Source organism: Rousettus aegyptiacus, unplaced genomic scaffold, assembly GCF_014176215.1.
Source record: "Rousettus aegyptiacus isolate mRouAeg1 unplaced genomic scaffold, mRouAeg1.p scaffold_m13_p_3, whole genome shotgun sequence".
Lineage (NCBI taxonomy): Eukaryota > Metazoa > Chordata > Mammalia > Chiroptera > Pteropodidae > Rousettus > Rousettus aegyptiacus.
The window spans coordinates 134514271-134538309 of record NW_023416306.1 but is presented as its reverse complement, the minus strand read 5'-3'; the positions used below and the strand labels follow the sequence as shown (position 1 = coordinate 134538309).

At 41.1% G+C, this 24039-nt stretch overlaps 1 protein-coding gene across 4 annotated transcripts in view; it reads right to left on the bottom strand.

Annotated features, from left to right (window-relative positions):
- MAP2K5 (mitogen-activated protein kinase kinase 5) overlaps window positions 1-24039 on the bottom strand; it is a 233478-nt gene that overhangs the window by 8171 nt on the left and 201268 nt on the right. The window contains exon 22 of one of the 4 annotated variants that reach the window (XM_036218037.1): window positions 3313-6944. The exons of the other annotated variants lie outside the window; for them this stretch is intronic. Within the exon in view, the coding sequence (XP_036073930.1) occupies window positions 6894-6944 (51 nt within the window). The 3' untranslated portion in view covers window positions 3313-6893. Of the gene's footprint in view, window positions 1-3312; window positions 6945-24039 lie in introns of those variants that run through there. 4 annotated transcript variants of the gene reach the window in all.

The window sequence follows — 24039 nt, the reverse complement described above, 5'->3', positions numbered from 1 at the left end:
GCAGCTGTGACATGCCATTTCAATCAACCTTCCTGAGTTTATTCTTTACAATTGCTACAGAAATAGATGTTTCTCCCCAAATATTCAATTATTAGCAGCAAATTGCTTACCTCTAGCCATTCTAGACTGTACAGAGGCATCTAAGGGGGTCAAGGAGCTCACCACCTTTCATCTGAGCAGATCTATGTGTTCCTACACAGAGTAATTGGTCAGAAAATGGCTCGCTGAGAGAGCACGATGTTTCCTGAGGTCTCCGAGTCATTCTAGGGCCTGAGCTGACAGGGAAGCCACAGGACCAGTATGGTGTAGTGCAGGAAGGGACACGAGATCACTCCAGTGGGCCATGGTGAGGGGTGTAAACACGTGGATGTTGGCACTCATGAGCTGGTGTCAGAGGGAGCTGGGCCACGTGAGTGGCAGGGTGGTACCTCTGGCCCATTTACCCATTTAAGGGGGGCTGTGGGGACTGCCCTGGCCAGGAACTGAGAAAGTACCAGTAGGATAGCAGGGAAGATGCTGGCTCCCCCAGAAGTCTTCAGCCAGGCAGATGCCCAGAGGATTCAAGATCAGAGGGTCCTGGAGGGAGAGTGGAGGCCTTGCTCTGATGATGTTGGGGGCCTTGCCTAAAAGGCTCAATCTGCAGCACAGTCGAAGCAGTGACTATGGGGCCAGCTACAGGTGTCTGCATGATCAAGGTTTGCCTCTGGGGTGATGGCTTTGTGCTGGTGAGTTTAAAGACACAAAGCTCAGAAGGATAAATTCTCTCCTCTTTTTTCTTCACTTCTTGAGATTTGATGTTTGAGCTCTGAGATCTTGGCTGTGTGTGTGTGTGTGCACGTGCTCACACGTGTGTGCATAAGTGGGCATGGGAGAGCACAGAAGGGCAGCAAAGAGACAATGAGAACCGGCATAAATCCTGGCACACTGTGGGAACTTAGTAAGTTTGTTGAACAGAACAGAATAGAGTGATTCTGACAGGGAGTAAATGAAGTGATGATGAGAGACTAAGATAGCCTAAAAGCCCTCCCTCTACAAAGCCATCACCATGCTAGATAAAATGGAATGTGTTTTTAAAGCATAGCTGAACTAGAAGGGAAATATGCCAGTGCTGATTATTAAGAGAGAACTGAAAACCTGAATTTTAAGCGTGTGAGTTCAAGTCTTGTGGCTCTAAGGAGAACAGAAATGTAGGATCTGGCCAGTATAAAGAACTAAGAACAGGAGACAAGATCCACACGGGGAGTTGACCCTGCGACCCTGAACAAAGCTGGGACTACAGAAGGGGTGAGCTAGAAAAAGTCTGCCCATCAGCAAAGGGGAAGATAAGGGGACTCTAAGGGGAGTCACCCAAGAAATAAAAAAAATGAGGCTGGGCCTTGCGCACCTCTATGGTCTGAGAACCCCAGGCTGATTAACTAATGTATCATTGATCTTGGTCTAGTGATACCCTGCAATGCCTCTCAGAAATGTTAAAAAAAAAAAAAAAAAAAAAAAAAAAAAAAAACCAAACATTCTGGGGCAATACTTCTGAAATTCAAGAATTTCCACAGTAATAAGCCCCACTCAGTATGAGCTCACAGTAAAAATTCTAAAACATGTGAGAAACAATTCACCATGGATAAGAGTCAGCAGACACAACATACAGGAAGATTAGAGGCCTCGAAACTGAGATAATAGAAACAAAATTGGAAAGAATGTAAAAAATGTATATTTGAAAAGATTAAGGACATAAAAGAAGAAACCGAAACACTAAGAACAAGATATTATGAAAAAGAGAACAGATGTGAATAATAAATGTCACATAGAAATAAAACATAGTCACTGGGGGGGGGGGGGGGGAGGAAACTTTGTGGATGAGCCAGGCGGCAGATTGGGCAGAACTGAAGGGAGAGTTAGCTAGCTAGAAGAATGGTCTGAGAAAACTACCCAGATCACAGTAGAGAAAGAAAGAACATGCTTTTTAAATGTTAAAGAGAAAGGCTTGGAGGAAAGACTGAGAAGAGACCACATACAGTGGGGGAGGGGCAATATCCAAAGAGATAATAGCTGGAAATTCTGAGAACCAATGAAAGATGTGAATTCTCAGATTCAAAAATCACAATGATCTCCAAGTTCAATAAATATAATGAAATCTATATTTGGACAAATTTTTGGGAAACTGTAGAATATCAAGACCAAAGATGTTAAAAGCGACCAGAGAGAGAGACATATCGCCTACAAAGAGCAATAATCAAGCACTCGGAAGATCCTTGCCGGTGGGAGTAGAAGCGAGGAAGACAGAACATCTTCCAGGCACTGGGAAAAACTGTCAACCTAAACTTCTAAACCCAGTTAAACTAACAGTCAAGAGTCGGAGCAAAGAGAAAGCAATCACAGAACAAAGACTCAATTTTACCATTCACAGAGTCGCACTGACAGAACTTTTAATGTATGTCTGGAAAAAAAAAGAAACTTCAAAGGAGGAAGTAGGATGCATTAGCAACGAGGAACAAATAACTGACAAACACATGGATAAATCCAAATAAACACTGGTTATAAAAATGACAATAGTGCTAACTAATTTTGGAGATCTGAAAACAAGATGACAATAGAATCCTAGACTATGATGACACATAAGAGCAACGGACTGATCTAGCACGCTTTAGGTCGTCAGACCAGAGGCAGAGGAGCTGTGGCTGAGAAAGTCAGTGCCTCTCAACATGCATTCTCTTCTTCCTTAGTGATACAAATCCTGACTTTATAAAGAAACACTGTCACCTAGCAAAGTAACTGCTTTTCCTGGCTCCCTTGCAGCTACTTTTGGCCAATGCCATGTAAGCATATATGCTGTGCGCCAATTCCTAGAACTGTCTTTAAAAGAAGGGGCAAGCTTTTGCACTTTTTCTCCTTTCTGCTGGCTGGAGCTCAGATGTCCCTTGGCTGGTAAGATAGAAGGAGCTGCCAAACTAGTCCAGGCGCTCTACTTTCTGCTTTCTTTTGCATAACTGGGAAATATCCTGCTGTCTTATTTAAGCTGCTGTTTATTTTTTATCACATGCAGCTGAAGCTAATTCTACCTAATATAAAGGTAAGGGATTGAGCCTAAGGCTGAATATTATTTGGGAGGAGGGTATATTTAGTGATTAAACTTAGGCACTGCTAAATTAAAAATTTAAGTATAATTGATAAGTGGTTGGAATACAATAATTTCTGAACTAATGGAAAGAATAAAAGGGAAGAAAAAAATTAATCTAACAGAGTGAAAAAAAAGTCAAAAGAGTAATGTAGAAAGTATAAAATAGACAGTATAAAAAATATTCAAGTATATCAAAAAGCAATAAATAGGTTTAAACTAATTGATTAAAAGAAAGTCTTAGATAAGATCAACAAAATGCAGAGATTTAAAACGAAAGAACACAGAATGATGATGGCAGAGTGATAGCAAAACACACAGAAGACAAACACTAACCAAAAGAAGATGGCATAGGTATATTAATACCAGAGAAAAATAAAGATTAACATAAAATACGTTGGGGATAAAGAACGTCATCACGTAAAGATAAAAAGAAATGCTCTGAAATAAAGATATGATGTTTCGACACAGGAACCTAATATCACCGCCTTAAAGCTAACGCTGATAGAACTGCAAGGGGAATTCTTTCAACACAGCTCTCGTAGTAATTGATAAATAAAGCAGGCAGAAAATAGGAAGGCCACAAAATACGTGACTAACACAGTTAACACATTTGATCTACGGGATGTAAATGGGACACTGGATTCAACAATTAAGAGAATGCACATTCCTTTCAAGCACAGAAAAAAGAAAAAATCAACTTTGTAGAGTAAGGAACTCTTGACAAATAACAGAGATCTAATATTATGCCAACCATGTTCTCTGACCATGGTGCATGAAAAGTAGACAGCAACCACAAGATAGCAAAAACCTCTAGGTATGCGCAAATAAAAAAATACTTCTAAATAATTCATGGTCAAAAAAGAAATCCTCGCTGAAACTAACAATTACTTAGAATTGAATGACAAGAACACTGCATATAAATATTTGTGGGATGCGGCTAAAGTAATACTAAGAGGTAATTTATAGCTTTGTATAAAATTTTAGGGCAAAAAATAAAATCTGTAAGCTGAGTCAAATTACAAACATAATTATAAACATAACAAAAAGTAAATCCGAAGAAAACATAAGGCAGCAAGTAATAAAGACATACAGTAATTAAACAGATATCAGAGATGATCAATTCGATAAAATGCTTGTTCTTTAAAAAGACTGTAGATTAACGTCCGGCAAAAGTGGTAAAGAGAGGACACAAGAGAACACCATCAGGAATGAAAGAAGAATAGAGAACCGCAAAACCAGTAAAAATAATAAGGACATGCCGTATGAATATGAAGCTAACATACTGGAAAATGCAGTGATGGGGTGGGGATGGGGAGAGGGAGAGGTATATATAGATGGTGGGAGCAGTGAGCAGTGGGAGGGTGATAATGGTCGACTGGGAGGTGCCAAGGAGCACTGACAAAACATCACCGTTGGCAGGCGGGTCACAGGTTTCCAGCTCCAGTATCACACTTTTAACCTTTCAAAGCATTTCATGTCCACTGTCTCATCTTCGAGAAACATGAATTAAGTAAAGGCTGCTACCTCATAAAATCCACCTTCGTAATAGCTTTTCTAGTTCCTTAATAAGGAGAAAGAACCATTCACACAAAGACTGAAGCTAAAGGGGAAATTTTCTGTGGCTATCAAGTCAACAAAAAACAGAGATAAAAAAATTGTTAAAATCTTAAGTTTAAGTGCCATCTTTTTTACTGTTGTGAGCTACGATGTCCTAGTTACGTGAGACTCATTCAGTTCAACGGAATGGGTTACTGCTGGGGTGAGTGTGGCAGGAGGCCAAGAGCCTGGCTGGGACAGCCCTTTTGGAAAATTTGAAACAAGAACATAACCAAGTCCAAAGCTATCCGGCCTACTCTATAAAATACGGGACTGAAAATTACCAGTTACTCTAGAGTTTCTGCTATCAGCAACCAATGTTTTCCATTTGAAGCACCCCTTTCTTCTTCTTCTTTTTTTAAAGAAAATCCTCAAAAAGTAAGTCAACCATTTGGAGATTCTGATCATTTTGTGTCCCAGCAGCAAACAAAAATCATCAACAGAACCCACTTATAGCCTTGAGCAATATTTTCTAAAACAAAACACAAAAATCCTGTGGTATTTAACTATTCTGTTATTGATTCACTGTGGTTTGCAAGGTAATGCTGAATAACATTAAATGTATGGAAGCCTGAAATACGTTTTCTGTGGTGGTGAACGGTGTGTGTGGCCTGTGTTTTTGGAGGCAGTGCTGCTGGTTACATGCACAATGAATAACTAAGGGGGAACATTTCCTGTGGTTACCAATAAGCCGGGCGCCTTACGAAACCAAAGCCCATTTTCCCTGTTCAGGACAGTTATCCAGTTAACAAGCTTGCTTCTTCTGGTGATCATGCTCGGGTTTACAAGGAGGTTTGGAGTCAATCAAATTCAATATCCATACATTGAGAGGCTTCAATGTGCCCAGTTCTATAACTGGGTTTAGAGCCTGAGGACTTCCCTTGGCACATTCATGGCTTATCCCTTCCTCTCAGAAAATAACAAAACTTCAACTTTTTAAAGTCTACCCTAATTATTGATACAAAAGCAAAGTGGTCATACTGTTTCAAACTCGGACATTTATATGCCACATTATCAATCAGTGTACTTAATTAGGGAAACAGCCTGTTTTTAAAACTAGAGGCACTTTACATATCAACAGGTCACTATAATTTCATACCCTTATTTAAGACTAAAAATCTGGAAGTTAAACTAAAACTTGAACACTTTACCCTTAGCTAGTCCCTCAGTTCTTTATTCCAGTCAATTTTCTGGTATTTTAGACTTAATGCTAACAAGCTTAGTATCTGGTTTCCCAATATAAAGCATAAGAGATATGGTCGAATGGAAGAGAAAGAAGGGAGGGCTGTTGGAGAAATAAGGACGGGAGTAAGAAGGGACAGTTATTAGCAAGAGTATACAACAAAAACACAACCAAAAAGCTAGCTTTGGGTCAAGCAGTGTAGGGACAAATAGCCCCACACATATTAGGAGACACTGGTAGAGTGGAATACAGCAAATAGACAATGCTTATGATGAGCTAAAGAAAAGAATTTAAGAAAGCTAAATCCTGATACACATAATCTGTTTACGAGGACAGGGAAGTGTATATAGGAAGACCTCTTGTAATCTTTCTTAAAAAGTTTTGGTTTTAAAAACAATAAATTTCAGTTATCTGAACAATTTCCTTGTATGGAACAGCTCATTCACCGATGACGCTGAATAAAAGGTGTGCTGTCCTGTGAGTTTCAGAATGTTGGTATTAAACAGGGTGAGGGGGTCTCACTCTGCCCAGCTGCCTTTCTGCAGAAAGTGTGATGTCACGGGGGAGACAAACCTTCGGACCCTCTGAATTCAGGAAAGACATATGGGGCCACTTAGGGCCCAAGTTTACCTTGGCTTCCTTTGCAGAGAGTTTGATTACTTCTGAGATTTATGGTCAAAGTAGAAGGAAAAAAGAAATGCTTCACAGAGCAGATTTACAACCTCATCCTGTTTTTTTTTTTTCTTTTCTTTTCTAATAACATTAGGGATGACATCCCATGGCAGAATCTTGGAATGACTGCAGGGCGACTTGGGAACTCAGTGGAAGTTTTATATTTTGGGGTTTGGAGCATTTTGTACTTGCAAAGGTCAGGTAGGAAAGAACCAGGGAAACGAGCCGGGGAGATGGTCAGAGAGTGAGTGTCAGCTGGTTTAATTTTCTGTGTCAACTCTGAAAATTAGATAAACAATGACAAACCTGGCTTTTTAAATGAACTTGTCACTTCTGGTTTTCTTGACACAGGGTAACATTTTTCAAGTCCTCGAAGCCCTTAAAGACAGATTTAACCCCTGAGAGGTTTGCCTTAGTGTTCTAAGTCCCACATCTGAAAACAAAAGATTAAGTCCAACGCTGTAACCCTTAAAAGAATAACCTTTGAAACTCTTTTCCTAACAATGAAGTGGACTTTATCGAGAGCCAAAATGTCCATCCTTTTGCAGGACAGTCACAGCAACTTCCGATTTTTTTCTTTCCATCATCTCGACCGTTCAACATGGTCCCTTATCTTTCAACCACTGTTCTAATCAATATTGCCTGCCTCGAGCAAGTACTGGTTCTCCTCATATCGACTCAGGTGAGCACAGACTCTGTGGTTATGAAGGTGTGGCATGTAACTGCCCTGAATTTTATATGCTTTGTATTATTCTAAGTCTATATTTCGGCTAAGACATGCACTGTGGTGGTGAGGATAACAGATCAATTTTTTAAATAGCTGCCCTAATTGGCTTTGGTATAAGGATATTTATTCAAAGACAACCCTGTTTGAATATGTTGATTTAGAGAGAAACAGATATATTTACAGATATCAGCATTTGAGCAGGGTTTTTCATTCTACAAAGTGCTTTCAAGGTTGATATCTAATTCAAGTGTCGCAACCACCCCCAGAAGTAGCTGGATAGCTTTACTGTTATTACCTCCAATTTGTGGATTTGAAAACTAGGTTAGGAGAACTGATTTGGCTAAGGTAGAGTTGGGATTTAAGCTGGACATCAGCTCCAAAGCCTGTGTCTTTTGTTATGGTAATAACTGATGTAGCGGGCCAACTGAGACCACCTACCCTGTGCTGGGTCCTGATTAGGTGTTTTCATTTACATTATTTCATACAGTCTCTGGCCCTGTCGGAAGTAGACCTCAGCCTATTTCACAAACAAGGACATTGAGCTGCAAGACGGTCAGAGCTGTGCTCAGGCTGACGTCTCAGGGCTGGCTAGAGCCCAGGTTCTTGGACCTCTTTCTTCCCTCTTTTCAGCTGGGAGAGGCAACCCCCTCCCTGCCTGACAAAGCACAGGTACCGTGGTCTGCCCTGGATCAAAGCATGGAAAAGGTGATTTAAAGCCCTCCGATACCATTCTCTGCCACATCCCTAAATTCTGATGCCCCCTTCTCCTTCTTGGTGTAGAGGAGTCTCCTTTTCCAAAGCGTCCCAACCTTCAAAATCAGCTCTCCTGCCAGCAAATTGTTGAGAAGAAAATCTGATTAAACAACTCACAGGAAGGTAGGAGTGACTAATGAGAGCACTGGGGCTGCGTGCATTTGAAAAGTACTTCTCTGATCTCTTCCCAGCTGCATCTCTGATCTCTCAAGTGATCAGAGTTCCTGGTGTGAGGGGCTCCTATGAGCCTGTGGATTTCATGCTCCACAGTGCAGCCTTACCCCCTAGTTCTGTGAACTCTGTCTTCTGCAAAATAAGGAAAACAGCACAAACCTCACAAAAAGGCTGTGTGAGATGTTCCTGGCACAAAGACTATCATGGAAACAGTTCTGTAGTCATAACTATCAATGGCCTAAACTTGGCAGTACTTACGCTCCTTTTCTAAGGGCATTTTTATAAAACCTAATGCATGTTTAGTGCCAAGTGTAGAAGACACTGGACCAGCTCTCCTGACAGCTGCACACTGTGAGGGTGGCTGGGCAGTAGGGAATCAGGGGCTTTGCTCTCCAATGTATTAAGGACCCTCGCCACTCATAGAGCACCCCCTCCCATAAGCCTCAGGCTTAAAGATCCGGCTTGCTTCCCCATTTGAAACAAGAACAGGCAGTCTTCTCTGGGTTCAGAATTCCGTGTAACTAAAACACAAAATAGAAAAAAGGCATCCCAACTGTTGCATTCGTGCACAGCCTATAGACAAGACGTCAGTGCCCTCAGACAGCATTTCAAATACAGTTTATTAGTGTGTGATATGAAAAGGGTATTTTTATTGCATGATATAATGCAATGGGACCTTGGGCGCTCTGTGGAAAGACCTCACACTCAGAAGTGTAATGAACCCATAGTCCCAAAAACATTATACTGTACATTAACCTATCATTAATGGCACATTAGGGCTAGGGGCATTGCACGCTTGCTGGTCAGGGCTCCATCAGGACAGTAGTGAGAAAACCACACAGTCTTCCCAGGCTTAAAACAAATAGAGAAAATAAATATTCCTGATGTCTACAGGCAGCTTTAAAGGAAGTTCAATCCCAGCTCTGCATTGTAATTTCTAAGCCTGTTTTTTTAAGAGAGAGAGGCACAACTAAACAAAAGAAGAAAATGGCCCCCTTGTAGTTTACCCTCTGCTACTGGCTATGCAACCTCAATGCTGTCTCAGCAAGGTCACAAGCAGATGGGCACCCTTGGTAATATAAAACCTGCCACAGGCTAGAGAGGCAGAAAGGGCCTTGGAGATTGTGTGTCTACCTCCCTCGCTTTCTAGGTGGGACAATTAAGGTTCAAAAAGATGGAGAAGGACAACCTGTCCAACAGAAAAATGGGCGAAGTATGTGAAAAATTGCAAAGGACCAATAAACATATAAAAAAAGTATTTGACTTTATCCTTTATAAAAGAATGCAAATTAAAACAACTAGATATCATTTACCACTGATCAAATTGGCAAAAATTAAAGTCTGATAATTTAGCATCAGAAGAGGTGAGTGGATATGGCATTCTCATATCCTGAATACAAAGATGGATATAGATAGAGATGGTCACTGACCATCTTAATAGCAAAGATCTGCAAATGGTCACAATGTTCTATGATAGAATCTTGGTTAATAAATATGTCACATCCATATTATGCAATGCCATACAGCCAATAAAAAGAATGTGGTAGACTTTTATGTGCTACGCAAAGATCTCAAAAATATATTAAGTGAAAAAGCAAGGTGTAGAAAATAACATTTAAAATTCTAGATGGACACACTACTATTAGCAGTGCTTAACTGTGGAGTATGGGGATGGGGCCATTGGGGGGGAGGGGTGAAAGGAGACTAACTTATTGTATCTCCTTTTCTGCTATTTGAATGTTTAACTATAATTTAAAAACTAATTTTAGATAATAAATGATGAGGGCAGGAGCAAACATTTTGGGGGACCTCTTATTTTTCAACTACTGCATGTTAAGTGCTTCCTGTGTATCGTCTTATCCAGAGTGTTAAAAAACAGAAACAGTAAGTTGGACATCATTATCCCCTTTCTACAAAGTGGAAACCGAAGTTTCGAGGGGTGAAATAATTTATTCAAGGTGACCTTCTTACCTATCTACCTTCAGTAATGAAACTGAGTATTTGTAAAATAGAGAAATTCTTTCCAAACTCTGAGGCAGCCCAGAAATACCTTCCTGGGGACAGCTTGCCTAATCCTTCAGGGATAGAGGATGTGGGGGAGAAGGCAAGACAAAAGGCTGAAGGCTGACTATGAGCGAGGTCGAATCAAATTTCTGGAAATATGTCCATACCTCCAATGGGGAGGGGCTTAGGACCCATGGCTACACACTCTTCCAAGTACATAAAGCTTGGTAACCAGGGCTCAAACACATGAAGGGAAGTATTTCCCTAATTAAAAATAAATCAACTTCAAAGGAGACCCAGTTGAGTTCCATGGAGAGGAACTGCTTCACACCAGAATTGCAAGGTGAGAGTGGGGGCCGGAAGCATCTGAGCAGCCCAATGCCTAAGGACCGTCTGTGCCAAATCTCTTGTTGCTGCAGAAAGTTTGCTCTCTTTTTTCCCAATCCTCCATTCTTCTCTATAAGAGTCTTGTGAATTTTGGATAACAGACTTTGCAGTGACATTTTAAAATGCTAGATTTTATTTGTCCTAGGGTCTGCCAGCACATACTGTAATTAAAATGTTGATTAGTAAACAGTTTAAATATATGACAGACAATGCAGTTAAAGCCTACAGTTAGGTCAATATGTGATTTAGATTTGCCATTTAAAAAATCTCATTTAAATTTTGCATACATTAATCACTACCACACTTCAAGGTTCTGATATCCACCTGACTACAATATTAAAATAAAACTTGCTGCCCCAGGGAAATCCTACTTATTCTTAATTGTTTCGAGGCTTTGATGGGCTTTTAATCTAAGATTAATTTATGCAATTTTAAATAACTCTTCTTATGATTAATAAGCTTGAAAATTAAAAGGAGTCTAAAGCAATTATAATGAGCATTTGGTCATAACCTCATTAGAAGAAGGAGTGAAGGATACAGCTCTGGAATTCTTACAAGACTACAATTTAAGGTTACTTTTACAGAAGTCAAACATAGTTCCTGAAATTGCAAAGGCAGGTTAGGAAAGGTCAGTGTTAAAATGACGGCTAGCTAGATTAGCATACTAATGATTTTCCCTGATAGTGACAGAAAGGACACTGAAAAGAAGATGCAGAAGAGAGACAAATGACATGCTGCCAAGAAGCTACAGGCTCTGAATTCAGTTTCCTATTCTTTTGGCTGGAGACTTTCGTGGAATTTCAGAAAGAGCCAGAGGGTTAGGACATCTTTATTCATAGATCGGTTTTGGCCAGAAAGTCTGGTTCACGTAGAGCAGGCAGAGATCAGTCCCTTGTGTCTCCTCTGCCTGTCGTGGTGTACCCTCGTGTAGCCACTGCCCTGCTCAAGGCCCAACAACGGTGCACTGCAGCTGCGGACCTCTCCGGTGCGCAAACCCCTTCTAGGTCCTGGATCTGCCCCACCCAGCTAACTTTACCCCTTTCATTTCCAGGGGTATTCTTTCCTCGCTGTCCCATTTCCTCTGGTCTTGGCTTGTGCTCTTTTCTGGAGCGCCTTCCCTCTTGTTACAGTGATGATGACAATAATGGTTACCATTTATTGAGCACTTATTTATGCCAGACACCATGCTAAATAAGCATGTAACATATCTTTATCTCATTTAAATTACCTACTTAGTGAGACTCCATTTTTATAGGTAAGGAACCTGAGCCTGAAGAGGGTCGATGACATGTTTGAAGATCAGTAGCTAGAAAACAGGGAGTGGAGGAATGGGAGGAACTGGTTCTGCTGAACTATCACTTTGTAATTCACGTATTCAGACAAATTCCAACAATCTTACAGGTCCAGCTGGGGCCGAGCTGCCTCCATGACCACTGAACTCCCCAGCCAGCTATTCCTTGAGCTCTTCCACTGTTCAAGTCAGCAGCACACAGACTTGCCTTCTCTAAATGTGTCTAGTCTGTCCCCTTAGGACCTGGATGTTTCTTGTATTCCTTTTGAAATTATCACAGCACCTCATAGATGCAGACAACAAATAGCAGTCAACTGACTGTTCTACAATAATTCCCTCCAACAAGACACTTGTTACGTTACCAATAACAGAGGACAGACACAAAAAGTTAAGGTTTTCTGGGGAGGAATAACCCAGAGGTCCATCCACCTCTAACAAATTACTAATTCCTTGGACACTAGCCATAAACATCCAACATATAACATATACTTTACTCAAAGTCACATTAAGCTCTACTAAACATATCTGGCTTCTTATGTACGCTACTTATGACCCAAAGATGCTGAATGATTTAGTGTTCCACACATCCAGCTCTTTACAGTTGCAAACACATTTTCAAACATTCTATCTTGTAAAACACAACCATTCAAGGTTGGTATCACCTACTCCCATTTTACAGATGAAAAAGCTGAGGCTCAGATAAGCTAAGTAACTGCTGATTACCCAGTTAAATGCAGAGGATGTATTTGAAATCATGTCTTCTGATACCCAGATCAATGCTCTCTCCAGTTTACCATGTTGTTTCTTGTCTCATTTGCACAACAGAGTCATTTTCAAGTTATAGAGCCTATCTTCAGTCTCCAGACTTCGCGTACAGAGGAGAGAGTATGCCCAGCCACTTGTCTGGACTCAAGCCTTTCACCTCTCCAGTTCTCTCATCATGGTTGCAGAAATGAGCGAGGTCATGGCTTCATGCCTGTGCTCCTACTCTTCCAAGTCCCTGAATGACTATGCTGGCGTGGACACCTGCGGGCTGTCTTCCTGGCCTCAGTCACCCTTCTGGCTGCCTTCCTGACAGATCCTGATCTCTGTCTGGCTCCTCATTCTGTGTGACCCGACTACTGTGTTCACATGTCTCTTAAGGCACTGGCCAATTTGGCTTCTATTCTGCTTATTTTTCCCCTGTTTTATTGAGATACAATTGACATATAGTACAGTTTTAGGTGTACAGCATAATGATTTGACTCAGATATACTGTGAAGTGATTACCACATAAGATTAAAAAAAAAAAAAACAACCTTCCAGGTCATGGAACTCAGGATTTACTCTCAACTTCCAAATATACCACATAGCAGGGTTAACTATGGCCATGGGGTAGGATATATCGCCAGTACTTATTTATAACTTAAAGTTGGTACATTTTGATCAACTTCATCCAATTCCCTCTCCCCTCACGTCTGCCTCTGGTAACTACAAATCTTTTTCTGAGTGGTTTTATTTATTTTTTATAGATTCCACATATAAGTGAGATCACATAGGTGTCGTCTTTCTCTGACTTACTTTACTTAGCATAACGCCCTCAAAGTCCATCCATGCTGTCACTAATGGCGGGATTTCCTTCTTCTTCGGTATGGCTGGATAACAGTTCACTGTGTGTATCTCACGACTTTTTTTATCCATTCATCCCCTGATAGACACTTAGGTTGTTTCACTATCTTGGCTATTATGAATAATGATGTCATGAATGTGGGAGCGCAGGTATCTTTTTAACACAGTGTTTTCATTTCCTTCAGATGTATTCCTAGAAGTGGAATTGCTGGATCATATGGTAGAGTTCTATTTAAAATTAAAATAACTTTTTTATTTAATTTTTTTTTTCTATTTTAATTTTTTTGAGGAAACTCCATACTGTTTTCCATAGTGGCTATATCAGTTTACAACACCACCAACAGTGCATGAGGGTTTCCTTTTCTCCACAACTTCACCAACACTTGTTACTCGATTTTTTGATCATAGGCATTTTGATAGGTGTCAGGCGATATCTCATTGAAGTTTTACTTTGCATTTCCCTTATGATTACTGATGTTGAGCACCTTTTCATACCTGTTGGCCATTCGTATGTTTTCTTTGGGAAAATATTTACTTATGTCCATTACCCATTTTTAAATTAGATTTATTTATTTAATTTTGCTATTGAGTTGTATGAGTTCTTTACATATTTTGGATATTCATCCCTTATCAGATATGTAGTTTGAAAATATTTTTTCCCATTCCATAGGTTGTCTTTCATTTAGTTCTTTTTGATTATACATTCAAAAGAGATTACTGAACAGTTACTTGGTGTCGTGTATCATGACAGCTGCAAGGAGTCAGTGGTTATATGAAGATTTTACTTCCTCACCACACTTGCCCTCCTGGAGGGCGAGACCGGTATCGGATCAGCCTCTGTATTCCCTACAGCTGTGCAACTCAAGAAGTTGGTCCTGGAACTGCTGGCTACTGGTTCGCAATGAGATAAGGAGCTATGCCACAGTGTACATCGGCACACGGCTTCCTTCATTGAGCACGTTTGGCTACAAAAAAAGTCATCTACATTGAAAAGAATGCTTTGAGGCACAACTGATTTATATTCTGGCACAAACTGCTTGTATTCAAGAAACAGTTCAGGTACTACTCCCACTAGTCTATGGTCCATATTTGAGGAGCACTAAACTAAACCACCTAGCAATATACTCTGCACACAGAATGTGCTCAGTAAAGTTTGCTGGGTTAAATTTCTCTCAAACTCAGGAAACAATATCTCTTGGAAATTGCTCATTTCTATAACCACGATGGTAGAATGGGAAAGGAGAAAAGATCTGTGGATAAATGGCATGACATACCGCATCCTCAGTTTTTGCAGAAAGTTGACAAAACCAAAAACCAATAACACTACCAATTCTCACAGCTTCCTCTCAGATAACCAACTAACAGACCAGGTGGAAACTGCTAGTTATTACTTTCTTCTTGTTTGGTTTGTTTGCACCGAGGATCGTAAGGAGTGAGTTGAGCGATCATCCCAGAGGGGCATCTTGGCTTTATAAGCACAAACCACTGAAATACTATTTGTATTAATATTATTTTTGATTGCAAGAAATACTTTGACTTAACTGAAATTCTTGCAACCACAATAATCCCCTGCCCACTATGCACCAATAGGTACAGCTTTGGTATACTACAGAATGGTCCTGTGTTCTTGGCTGTATGACTCCGGGCAAGTCAATTAACCTCTCTGAGCCCCAGATAACACATCAGTAAAATGGGAATAAGAAAAATCCTTGAAGTGATTGTGTGAAGGTCAAATGAGATAACTATTTGAATGAACTCTATAAACTCATGTGTTTAATTTCTTTCTCTATAATAAATCTATTTTTTTTAAAGGTTAAAGAATAGATGCCTTTCTGAATTTATCTGTAGCTCCAAGTTGCAAGCAGTTATTACTCCCAATTTCTTTCAAGTAAGTTCAGAGAAAATAAGTTATAGAATGGATTTTTGGCTAGTGCGAATATTAGAGGGTCTGGTACTTTTCCTTATGATCCAAGCTGTGTTTCGCATTGTGCAGAAAGTAATATACTCACATAAATACCCAAATGTTCTGTGAGGCCTGGCTCACTTATTAACCCATTCACAAAGTCTCTACAGAAAACTCTGGCTGGAAGAAATCTAGAGAAATGAGTTCTCCAGAACTCATTTTACCTGTTAAATTCATATCATTTCAATTTAATAACTATTTCTCGAACATTCTATTTGGGACTAGGGACCAGGCTAGATGCTAAGGCTCCAAAGATAAATGTGATCTCATCTTCTAGGAATTCGCGGTCTTATTTATGGACTGTTACCAGTCACGCAAACAAGTCACTGCCACAAAGTGTGAAACTTGTACTAACAATTTTCTAGGAGGAAAAATGACATACAATAGGAAAACATCAACCCCACTGAAGCGCACCTGGGAAAGCTTCCTCAAGGCTGTGCCAGTGGGTCCTGTAGGCTGAGGAGGAGTTCACCACGTGGATGTGAGGAAAGGGCACTCTTGGCTGAGAAAACAGCACAAGCAAAGACATGACCACGAGAGAATGCCTCACGCGTTTGCGGACTGTTAGAATGGTAGAGCACAGGGTGCGTGTAAAGGGGTGCCACGAAGCAAAGGGGGCAGGTGAAGGTGAGGGACGGTCTTCGCAAGTCTCACGCTCTATCCTGTGCTTGGCTGTTTATATCCTCATCTTCCTTGCTAGACTGTAGATTGGTTGAGGTTGGGACTCAGGGCTTCCTCGGCATCAGGCAGGATGCACAGAGCTCAACAAATAAAAATGGTGAGTGCATATCGAAATGCACATTATGATGTTCAAAGCATGCTCTCTCCTATCTCGCAACATTACAAAAGGCTGAAATAGTAATCTGCATCAGACATGCAGTAGGTTATATAATTCCTCCAGCCCCCTAAAAGCTACCCTTACACCTTACTTTGGTACTTAACCCACTTTCCAGATGATGCGGCATTGCTGTCTGCACAGAGAGCTGGAAAGGGGGCCATTTCCAAAGGCAGGAAGGAGAATGAGCTCAGCCAAAACTCTGCTGACCTCCCTGACAGGTGGAGGAAAAGCTAGTCTTGAAGAAAGTACTTTCCAGCCTCAGGCCCTGCGTACACCAGCATTCCAGGGTGGCCGACCGGCCTTCCTGAGAGTCAGAGCGAGAGTATTCCAGAGGCAAGCTTAAAAAAAAAAAATCATGTTTAATTTAAAAATTAGAAACTGGAGCAGGCTGTGAGCACAGGGGTTGATTGAAACAAAATTTAAATTCCTGTCAAGCCCATTTAAACACGGGGGCCCTTCATAGACAATTAGCTGCTCCCTGTGAATGCTGAATAAACTCAGGCCTGGTCACTGTGAGAAGAGAGGCGCCTACTGTGAGGCACTGAAAAAAAAATTAACTAAAATCAGGCTGTATGAAATATTTAGCCTTCCAGTATATCACAGGGGTTTGAAAGTGTAAACAAGACAAAAATCGATTCCTTGGTGCCCTCGAATCAATCCCCCAAAATGGTTAGGGCATCTGTTTCTGCTAAATTTTGTTTACATCGGCAGATTTGCCTTAATTGCAGTTGTTTATCTCTCATTGTCCCTGGGGCCCTAATCTCCCGATTACTAATACTTAACACTCATTTCACATCTAAAGCTACTTCTAATCCTCAACAGGTTTTGGGGGCTCTTAAAATTATTGAAACCGCAGAGGCGGGAGACACAGCCTCTTTGTGAAAGGAACATTTTCTTATCTACTACCAGCTGGGCCCAATCATCACCAGGGATGGCGACAACAAAGGTGCTAAAAGGCTCTTCCACAATGACTGCTGCTCCACTGGGGATTCAGAGGATAAAAAAGAGCTTTGATGGAAAAATCTGAACAAGAGGCTAAAGCAGTCCAGCCAAATAAAGTTACTGTCATAATCAAATGCTGTCAATCACCATGAAAATCCAATTAAAAACGTTTCAGCACAGCCCTCTTAAGTGGAAAAATGTACCCTATTTATACAAATTTTTGTCAACTCCACACCAATCCCACAATTAGAAAGTCCTGCTATTAATTGAATCCCCCTCCCCCCAAGTTTAAAAAGAGATGCAGGCCATTCAGAAGCCTTTTGAGGGAGCTGAAACACACACACAGGCTATTGGTATACAATTAAGAGTTAATCGGGTTACATTTGAAAATTCCATTTTTATTTGTGCCAAGGGAACCTTTGCACGAATAAATGAATGGTACCTATTCTCCTACTTCAGAATCAGTGACCATTTATATTACGAGAAAAGAGAAACGGTAAACCAGGATACTGGAAAGAACTAGTCCATGCTCTGGCAAATGTCTCTCGGTAGACCAAGGCCTAATGTTTAATTCTAATCTTGAAAATTAAATAGAGAACAGAAGGCCCAAATGTCTCTACTGCCTTTCTGCAGTCTCCAAAAGGCCAAATGAACCTCGAATTATCTGCAGGCAGACCTGGCCCCCCAACTAACTGTGTATCTACAAAAGGCCTCACTGAAACCACAAGACTTGAGATTCCCCAAAGGTCTCTCTCAAAACTGCTACAAATTAAAAAGCAAACAACCCATTAAACAAATCCAGCTGGTTACAACTGTAACTATGAGCCTTCTAAGATTTTTCCAGCCCTTGAAATTCCTGGTTAGACTCATTAATTATTGATAAGAATTGCATCTATTTATTGGCGTGTACTCACAGGAAAACATGTTTGCTGCCTTCAACAGTAATTCCCAAATCAGAGCCCAGCCTTCAAGATCCTTTTCTATTTCCCCCACAAACGGCTAAATGTCTCTGGTCTTCTTCAACCTAATCCTTTATTCCCCAGAGCTGGGGGTGGTGGTGGTGGTGGTGGTGGGGGGGGTGGTGGTATCCATCTGATATGCTGCTAGGATAAAGACCTTGGGGTCCCCTGCCATCAATCTAACCAGAGATGGTGCTGGCCAGGTGGTCCCCTCTAGATCTTGGCTCTCTAATGACTTCCTGATTTGGAATTAACTGTCGGAGGTGAATTCTCCAGTGGTCAGAACCAAAGCCAAAGACCACAGGTGCCGCCGAGCAACACCAGCCTAACACCTTCTTGCTTGTCCTATGTTCTGTTTGGTCAGGCCCATGCTGTACTGATTGATAAATGCTTTAAATATTGTCCCTGCAGACACAGCAACATCCTAGCAATTCCTTTATTTTGGAGCCAAATTATTTTACCCAGATGGCCTTGCCTAGCAGGAAGTCAAACAAAAACATTTAACCATGTACTCTGGGATGGTCGTCCTAACTTAAACTGAATATCACAATGTCCAGAGGTCGCTTCTTCTTTGGTCAGTTTCCTCAATTTTACTCTGTGAGTTCCTGGAGGACAAGGGAGATGTCTTGTTTGTCTTTATCTGTTCAATGTCTAGTATGGTGTTTTTGTTTTTTTATTTGAAATGGATTAGAGAGTGGTACATGGAAAGAGTAATCAATAGTAATTTCTCTTATTTGAATGACAGTAGCACAGGGCCAACTTAGGCACTGAGTTAAAAGATCATGATCCACCTTCATGGACCTTATGATTTAGTTGGAGAAAAAAGGCGTTAAACCAGTGAGTTTTCACCCCTGGCAGTGCCTGGAGAGCTTTCAAGAAAAAAAGGACCAGGTTCCGATTCTTTAATCTGGGTTGGGATCTAGACTCTTTTCCTTTCTTCTTTTTTAAAACCCACTCAGATGGTTCCAATGAGTTGCCCGGGTTAGGAACCACTGTACTACATGAACCCACTTGTGAATGAATATAAGATGAATATGTAATTTATGTAATGAAGTCCTGTTCGAAGTTAGATACAATACGCTCTGGGGGGCTTCAGAGAAGGGAGCAGGCACTGTTGAGGGGAGGGGTGGGGAAAAGCTGCAGGAGGAGCATGGACAACTTCAAAGACAGCCTCCTCTGACTGTGGCCCAACACACTGATTCTCGGTCCAGGAAACATGGTCTTCCAGGTTCCATGTGGCTGGGCGTACCCCTATAACCATGTTTCTGTGCTGTAACTAAGAGGGACCTTTGGACCGGACAGGGACGAATACACCATCAGTCATAGTGGAGGGCATTCTAGGCCTCAATAACAGAAATTGCCGGTGAGCTACTGAGTAGCATCAAATGAGGAACTAATGAACAACACACCTCAAAGACCCAGCTTAGCCTCCTCTGACTGTGGCACAAAACTGAAGAGCAGTCCTATCAATCCATTTTACTGCATTCAAGATAACCAAACTGCTCCTGTGGTCAAGGCTACACAGGCTTACTGTGTCTTGAAACATGATGCTGGTAAGATGACAGTCAGCTCAGAACAACAAGAAAGAAGTATTGCAGGCAGAAGTTCAAAAAACTGCAATCTTAAACAGGCAAATCATCACCATATTAAGAGATCTGACTTGACTGATGGAGGAAAAAAGTTATCCTTAACTGGGAAATTAAAACTGTCAGATCACCATGATCAAGGAATGACAGATTTTATCTATCTGTATATCTCTTGCTATGTGCATGTACATAAATACACACACACACACATTTATCTGCTAAAGTCTCATGAAAAGATTAAGCAGTCACGTCTATGGAAAAACAAAGCTTGTTTTCTGGGGTTATAATCTCTCTGTTCTTGCTGAAGTGCTAACGTGTCATCAAAAATTCAAATTAAAGCTGTCTGATTTAGTGCGATCTCGAGCATCTAGTCAGTGATTCTGCCATTGTAATTATGTGCAATTAAAAAGCTAAAATCAACTTCTTACTAGTAGATTCCTATTTATCAGCAGACATAAACAGATGATTTTAATGGCCTTCAGAACTTGAAAATAATAAAAAATAATCATTACACAATTTTCAACTGGATCCTATGTGCAGCCCCTAGGCTTCTGTGATGCCTTTTGTGCTCTAAGTAAATATTTAGTTGAAGTTACAATCCCAGCCAGGGTTTCTGCCTGCAATTTCTGGGTGCCTTAGCTGATGAGCTGATTTGCATCTCCAAATGAATACCAAAAGCAAAATGTCTTTAAGAGTGGGTGACCAGTCACACACAGGAGTCTGGCCCTAACAGTCTATTTTAAAACATGCTCTATATGACACAGGCAATAGCTAAATGTAGTCAGCTACAACCAAATTAATAATTGCTTATTAAACCATTATTACTACCTTAAAAAGCTTATATTGCAAAGGCAGTGGTCCATGAGCACCAAGCAAGAGACCTGCAGAAATGTGCCTGTCCTCACATTTGTGCTTAGGACACATACAGACCCTGAATTAAAATAAAGTGAAACTCATCTTTGCTCTCTTTAGCAGAATGTGGTGATAATGTTGAACTTTATCTAAGCCCTGTGCTCCCAGAAAACAGTGACAGGTGAGAAATCTCCCCACTTTTTTGTTAACCACAAAGGCTCACCCTGCTCTTACAGAGATAAGACCCTTTTCCTTCCTTCCTCATGACTGGCCGATAACTTCCTTGTTTACCTGCCTCCATAACCTTGGCTCCCACCCTTTTCTCGGAGACATTCCTCATTAATAAATGTTCTCCCTACTGCAATAGCCTGAATAAAATCATTTCCTAATTGTCCAGTTATTTTGTCTTTCACAGTGGTCAAAAGGGTTGGATCTAATAATGATGAACAAAGCCATCTGATGTAAACCCAAGTCACATTGGAATTTGGGTGGAGAGACAAAAATCTAATGTGGCGATTTCTCCAATTTCTAAAAGGGACCATGCAGATGCCCAATTTACCACCAACCAAACTGTCTTAAAATGTAATTATAATCAGTTTTGGATAAGCAGAAAAGCTACCAGTGACAATTTAATTTAGAGGAGTTAAACAAGTTAACATCTCTTTCCAAGTAATTAAACGTTTAAACAGATTTTTCCGGAGCAGTTGGTGTTTATTAGCCCCCAAACAATACCACCTCATATATGTGAAGCCTTCTCTGAGAAATGAGATGCCTTCAAGTTTGCAGCTGCTGGGATTTAGAAAGTAAAAAAACTGAAAAACATTAGTTTGATTGCAACTGACACCCCTCCCCACAAGACCCACACCTGCCTCATGTATTTCCAGCACCACTATTTACTTGCTTTCTAAGTGAAATGTCAAATTTCAACTGCAAACTGCACTGTGTTTCTTCTTAGGGGCCTGAATCGAAAACCAAACTTGAAGAAATGCTAAATGAGGACACCCTGCTCTCGCGTGTACAAGAAAATGCACAAAATAATAGGCATTATTAGAACCTAAGGAGAAAACCCATGTTTTTAAACAATTACTAAAGCAGTATAATAATAGCATAAAGACAATTTCTGCGCCAGCTTGTTTCTCTGAAATTCTCTCTGCCACTGAACAGCTAGAACAGATAATAACTATTAGTAAATCAAACTCCTCTGCAATATCCAGCTGTGCCTCACGCATTTACATACAGATAGAATGGGTATATGTTTTTAATATGTATGTGATACGTACTTTTACCATAGCCAACGTGCATGCTACAAAGGCGGAGGAGAAGGGGAATCGGATCAGCATGAGATAATAAAGTGGCCTAGATAAAGTATTAGCCAGCGATTGATCTCAAACCCGGTGCTGCTTCTTCTGACCTGATTACTTACTATGCATAGATTCCATTAAATAGAGCTTAGACATGGTGAGCTTCTGGAAATACTCTAAATGCATAGGAGGATCTATAGCACTCTGAACCCAAATCGTAACTGCAGAGGTATCATGGCTCACACCCTCCCTGTTGGAGTCAAGGCCCACAGGCTGGGAGGTTAAAGGGCCACCTAACAGCTGGTGGGAAGCCCTACTGAGTCCCGCAGTGTGGGCCTTTCCCTTCCCTTCCCCACATCAAGCAATGGGAAGGGAGTGAATGCCTCCCTCCCAAGCTGCTTGTCTGGTCCTAGCCTCACAACTCTAACTAACAACAGAATGGGAAGGTAGCAAGGGAGCTTAACAATCATTCAGGGTCATGGTCTCCTTTGAAAAACTGATGACAGCCCTGAATCTCTTTTTTCAGAAAAAAAAAAAAAAAATGCAAATCCCCACATGCTTGCACGATTTGGGATGTAATTTCAGGGGCTCTAACAGACTTCTTGAAGTCACAGGCCCGAGGTCAAGGATTGCTGATCTAGCCCAGCCCCTCCGTTTTGCAGATGATGACACGGAAGTGTGGCGGGAACGGGGAGCTGCTAAGGGAAGGGAGGTACCGAGGCTCTCCCTGCTAAGTCACAGCCTGACCTTAGCCGCAAAAAAATCCTAAAGGAAGATTAACTTCGGAGGAGGAATTCTTTGTGGTTTACACAAGCAAACTGCCTATATAATAATGCTTCTCACCACATCTCTCCCCCCGCCCCCCCGCTCCCGCTTTTTAAAAAAGTATTTAAACATATAATTTGAATAGCAAAACCAGACTCACACTTCTCCACCTCCATGCTCCCATCTCAGGCTGTCTCTGTCCCTGAGCTTAGGGGTCTGATTTTTATTATTTTGCTTACCTCAACCTTGTTGACATTTGGGGAAAATTTCTCCACCATCTTTGCATTATTATCCTGCCCTCCCTTGTTATAGTCTCACAGATCTTTTCTGATTGGCTGTTTTTGTTTTTTGTCTTTTCCTTTATATGAGCTGTGATATCTCTGCTTGCTTGTCTGAAGCCTACTGAACATTCTGTCTGTCACCTCCACAGAGAATCTACGGTCTGGAAATTTTTTTTCTAAGTTTGTTGGACCCAGGTCACAGAGCTGGGGCAGCATAGACATAGGTTTTTCCTGCAATGTACATCATGGTGACTTAAAAGTGGGTTGTTTCATAAGGGAATCATCATCACAGGAGCAGAAAGAGGGTGTGTTTGGGGGGCGGGGATGTGTTCCTCTCTGGTTGTACTTGCATGCTGAATGTTCTGCTTGACTGGTTTTCCTTTGCTGGGTTTAAAGCTGACTCCTGATTTGTGCAATAGCTCTTAAAGAAGTGAAAAAAGGTCAGCTCTTCCCAAGGAGGAAGGACTTCTCTATACTTGAATGGGAATCCACTCAAGAAAAAAAGGTATGTGTAGGTGGGTATGCTACTTCTGTGTCAGGTCAAAGTTTTCAGGCCTGGACACTAGGGTTCCTTCTGTAAGTAATGGAATTTCTGAACAGACTGCTCAGCTAATGAATATGGTGCCTATCTGAACTCCTCTGTGGGTATGGGTCTCCACGAGGCCAGTGTCAAAGGGATACCTGTTTCAGCAGGCACCAGAGGCTTGACACACTCATGCTTTGCCTGGCCTGTCTTTTTTTGCTCTTTTCCCCTTGAAACTCTCTACTAAAATTCAATCCCTCCCCCAAAATCCCTTTTCAAATTCTACTTTCTCCATGTAGCTTTTCCCCATTTCTCCAGATGGATCCCCACAGCACTCTGCTGTTCTTTTATACTAGTTATTTTATTCTAGTTATTTGTATACTTGTATCTCCTGCAAGACTGTACGCACCTAGCTTACTCTTTGTATCTTCTGCTGAGTCTAGCACAGGACTTTGCACACAACGGTCCATAAACATCTGCTAAATTCAATTGTTCATCTGGTTCTGAGACCTCCTGAGA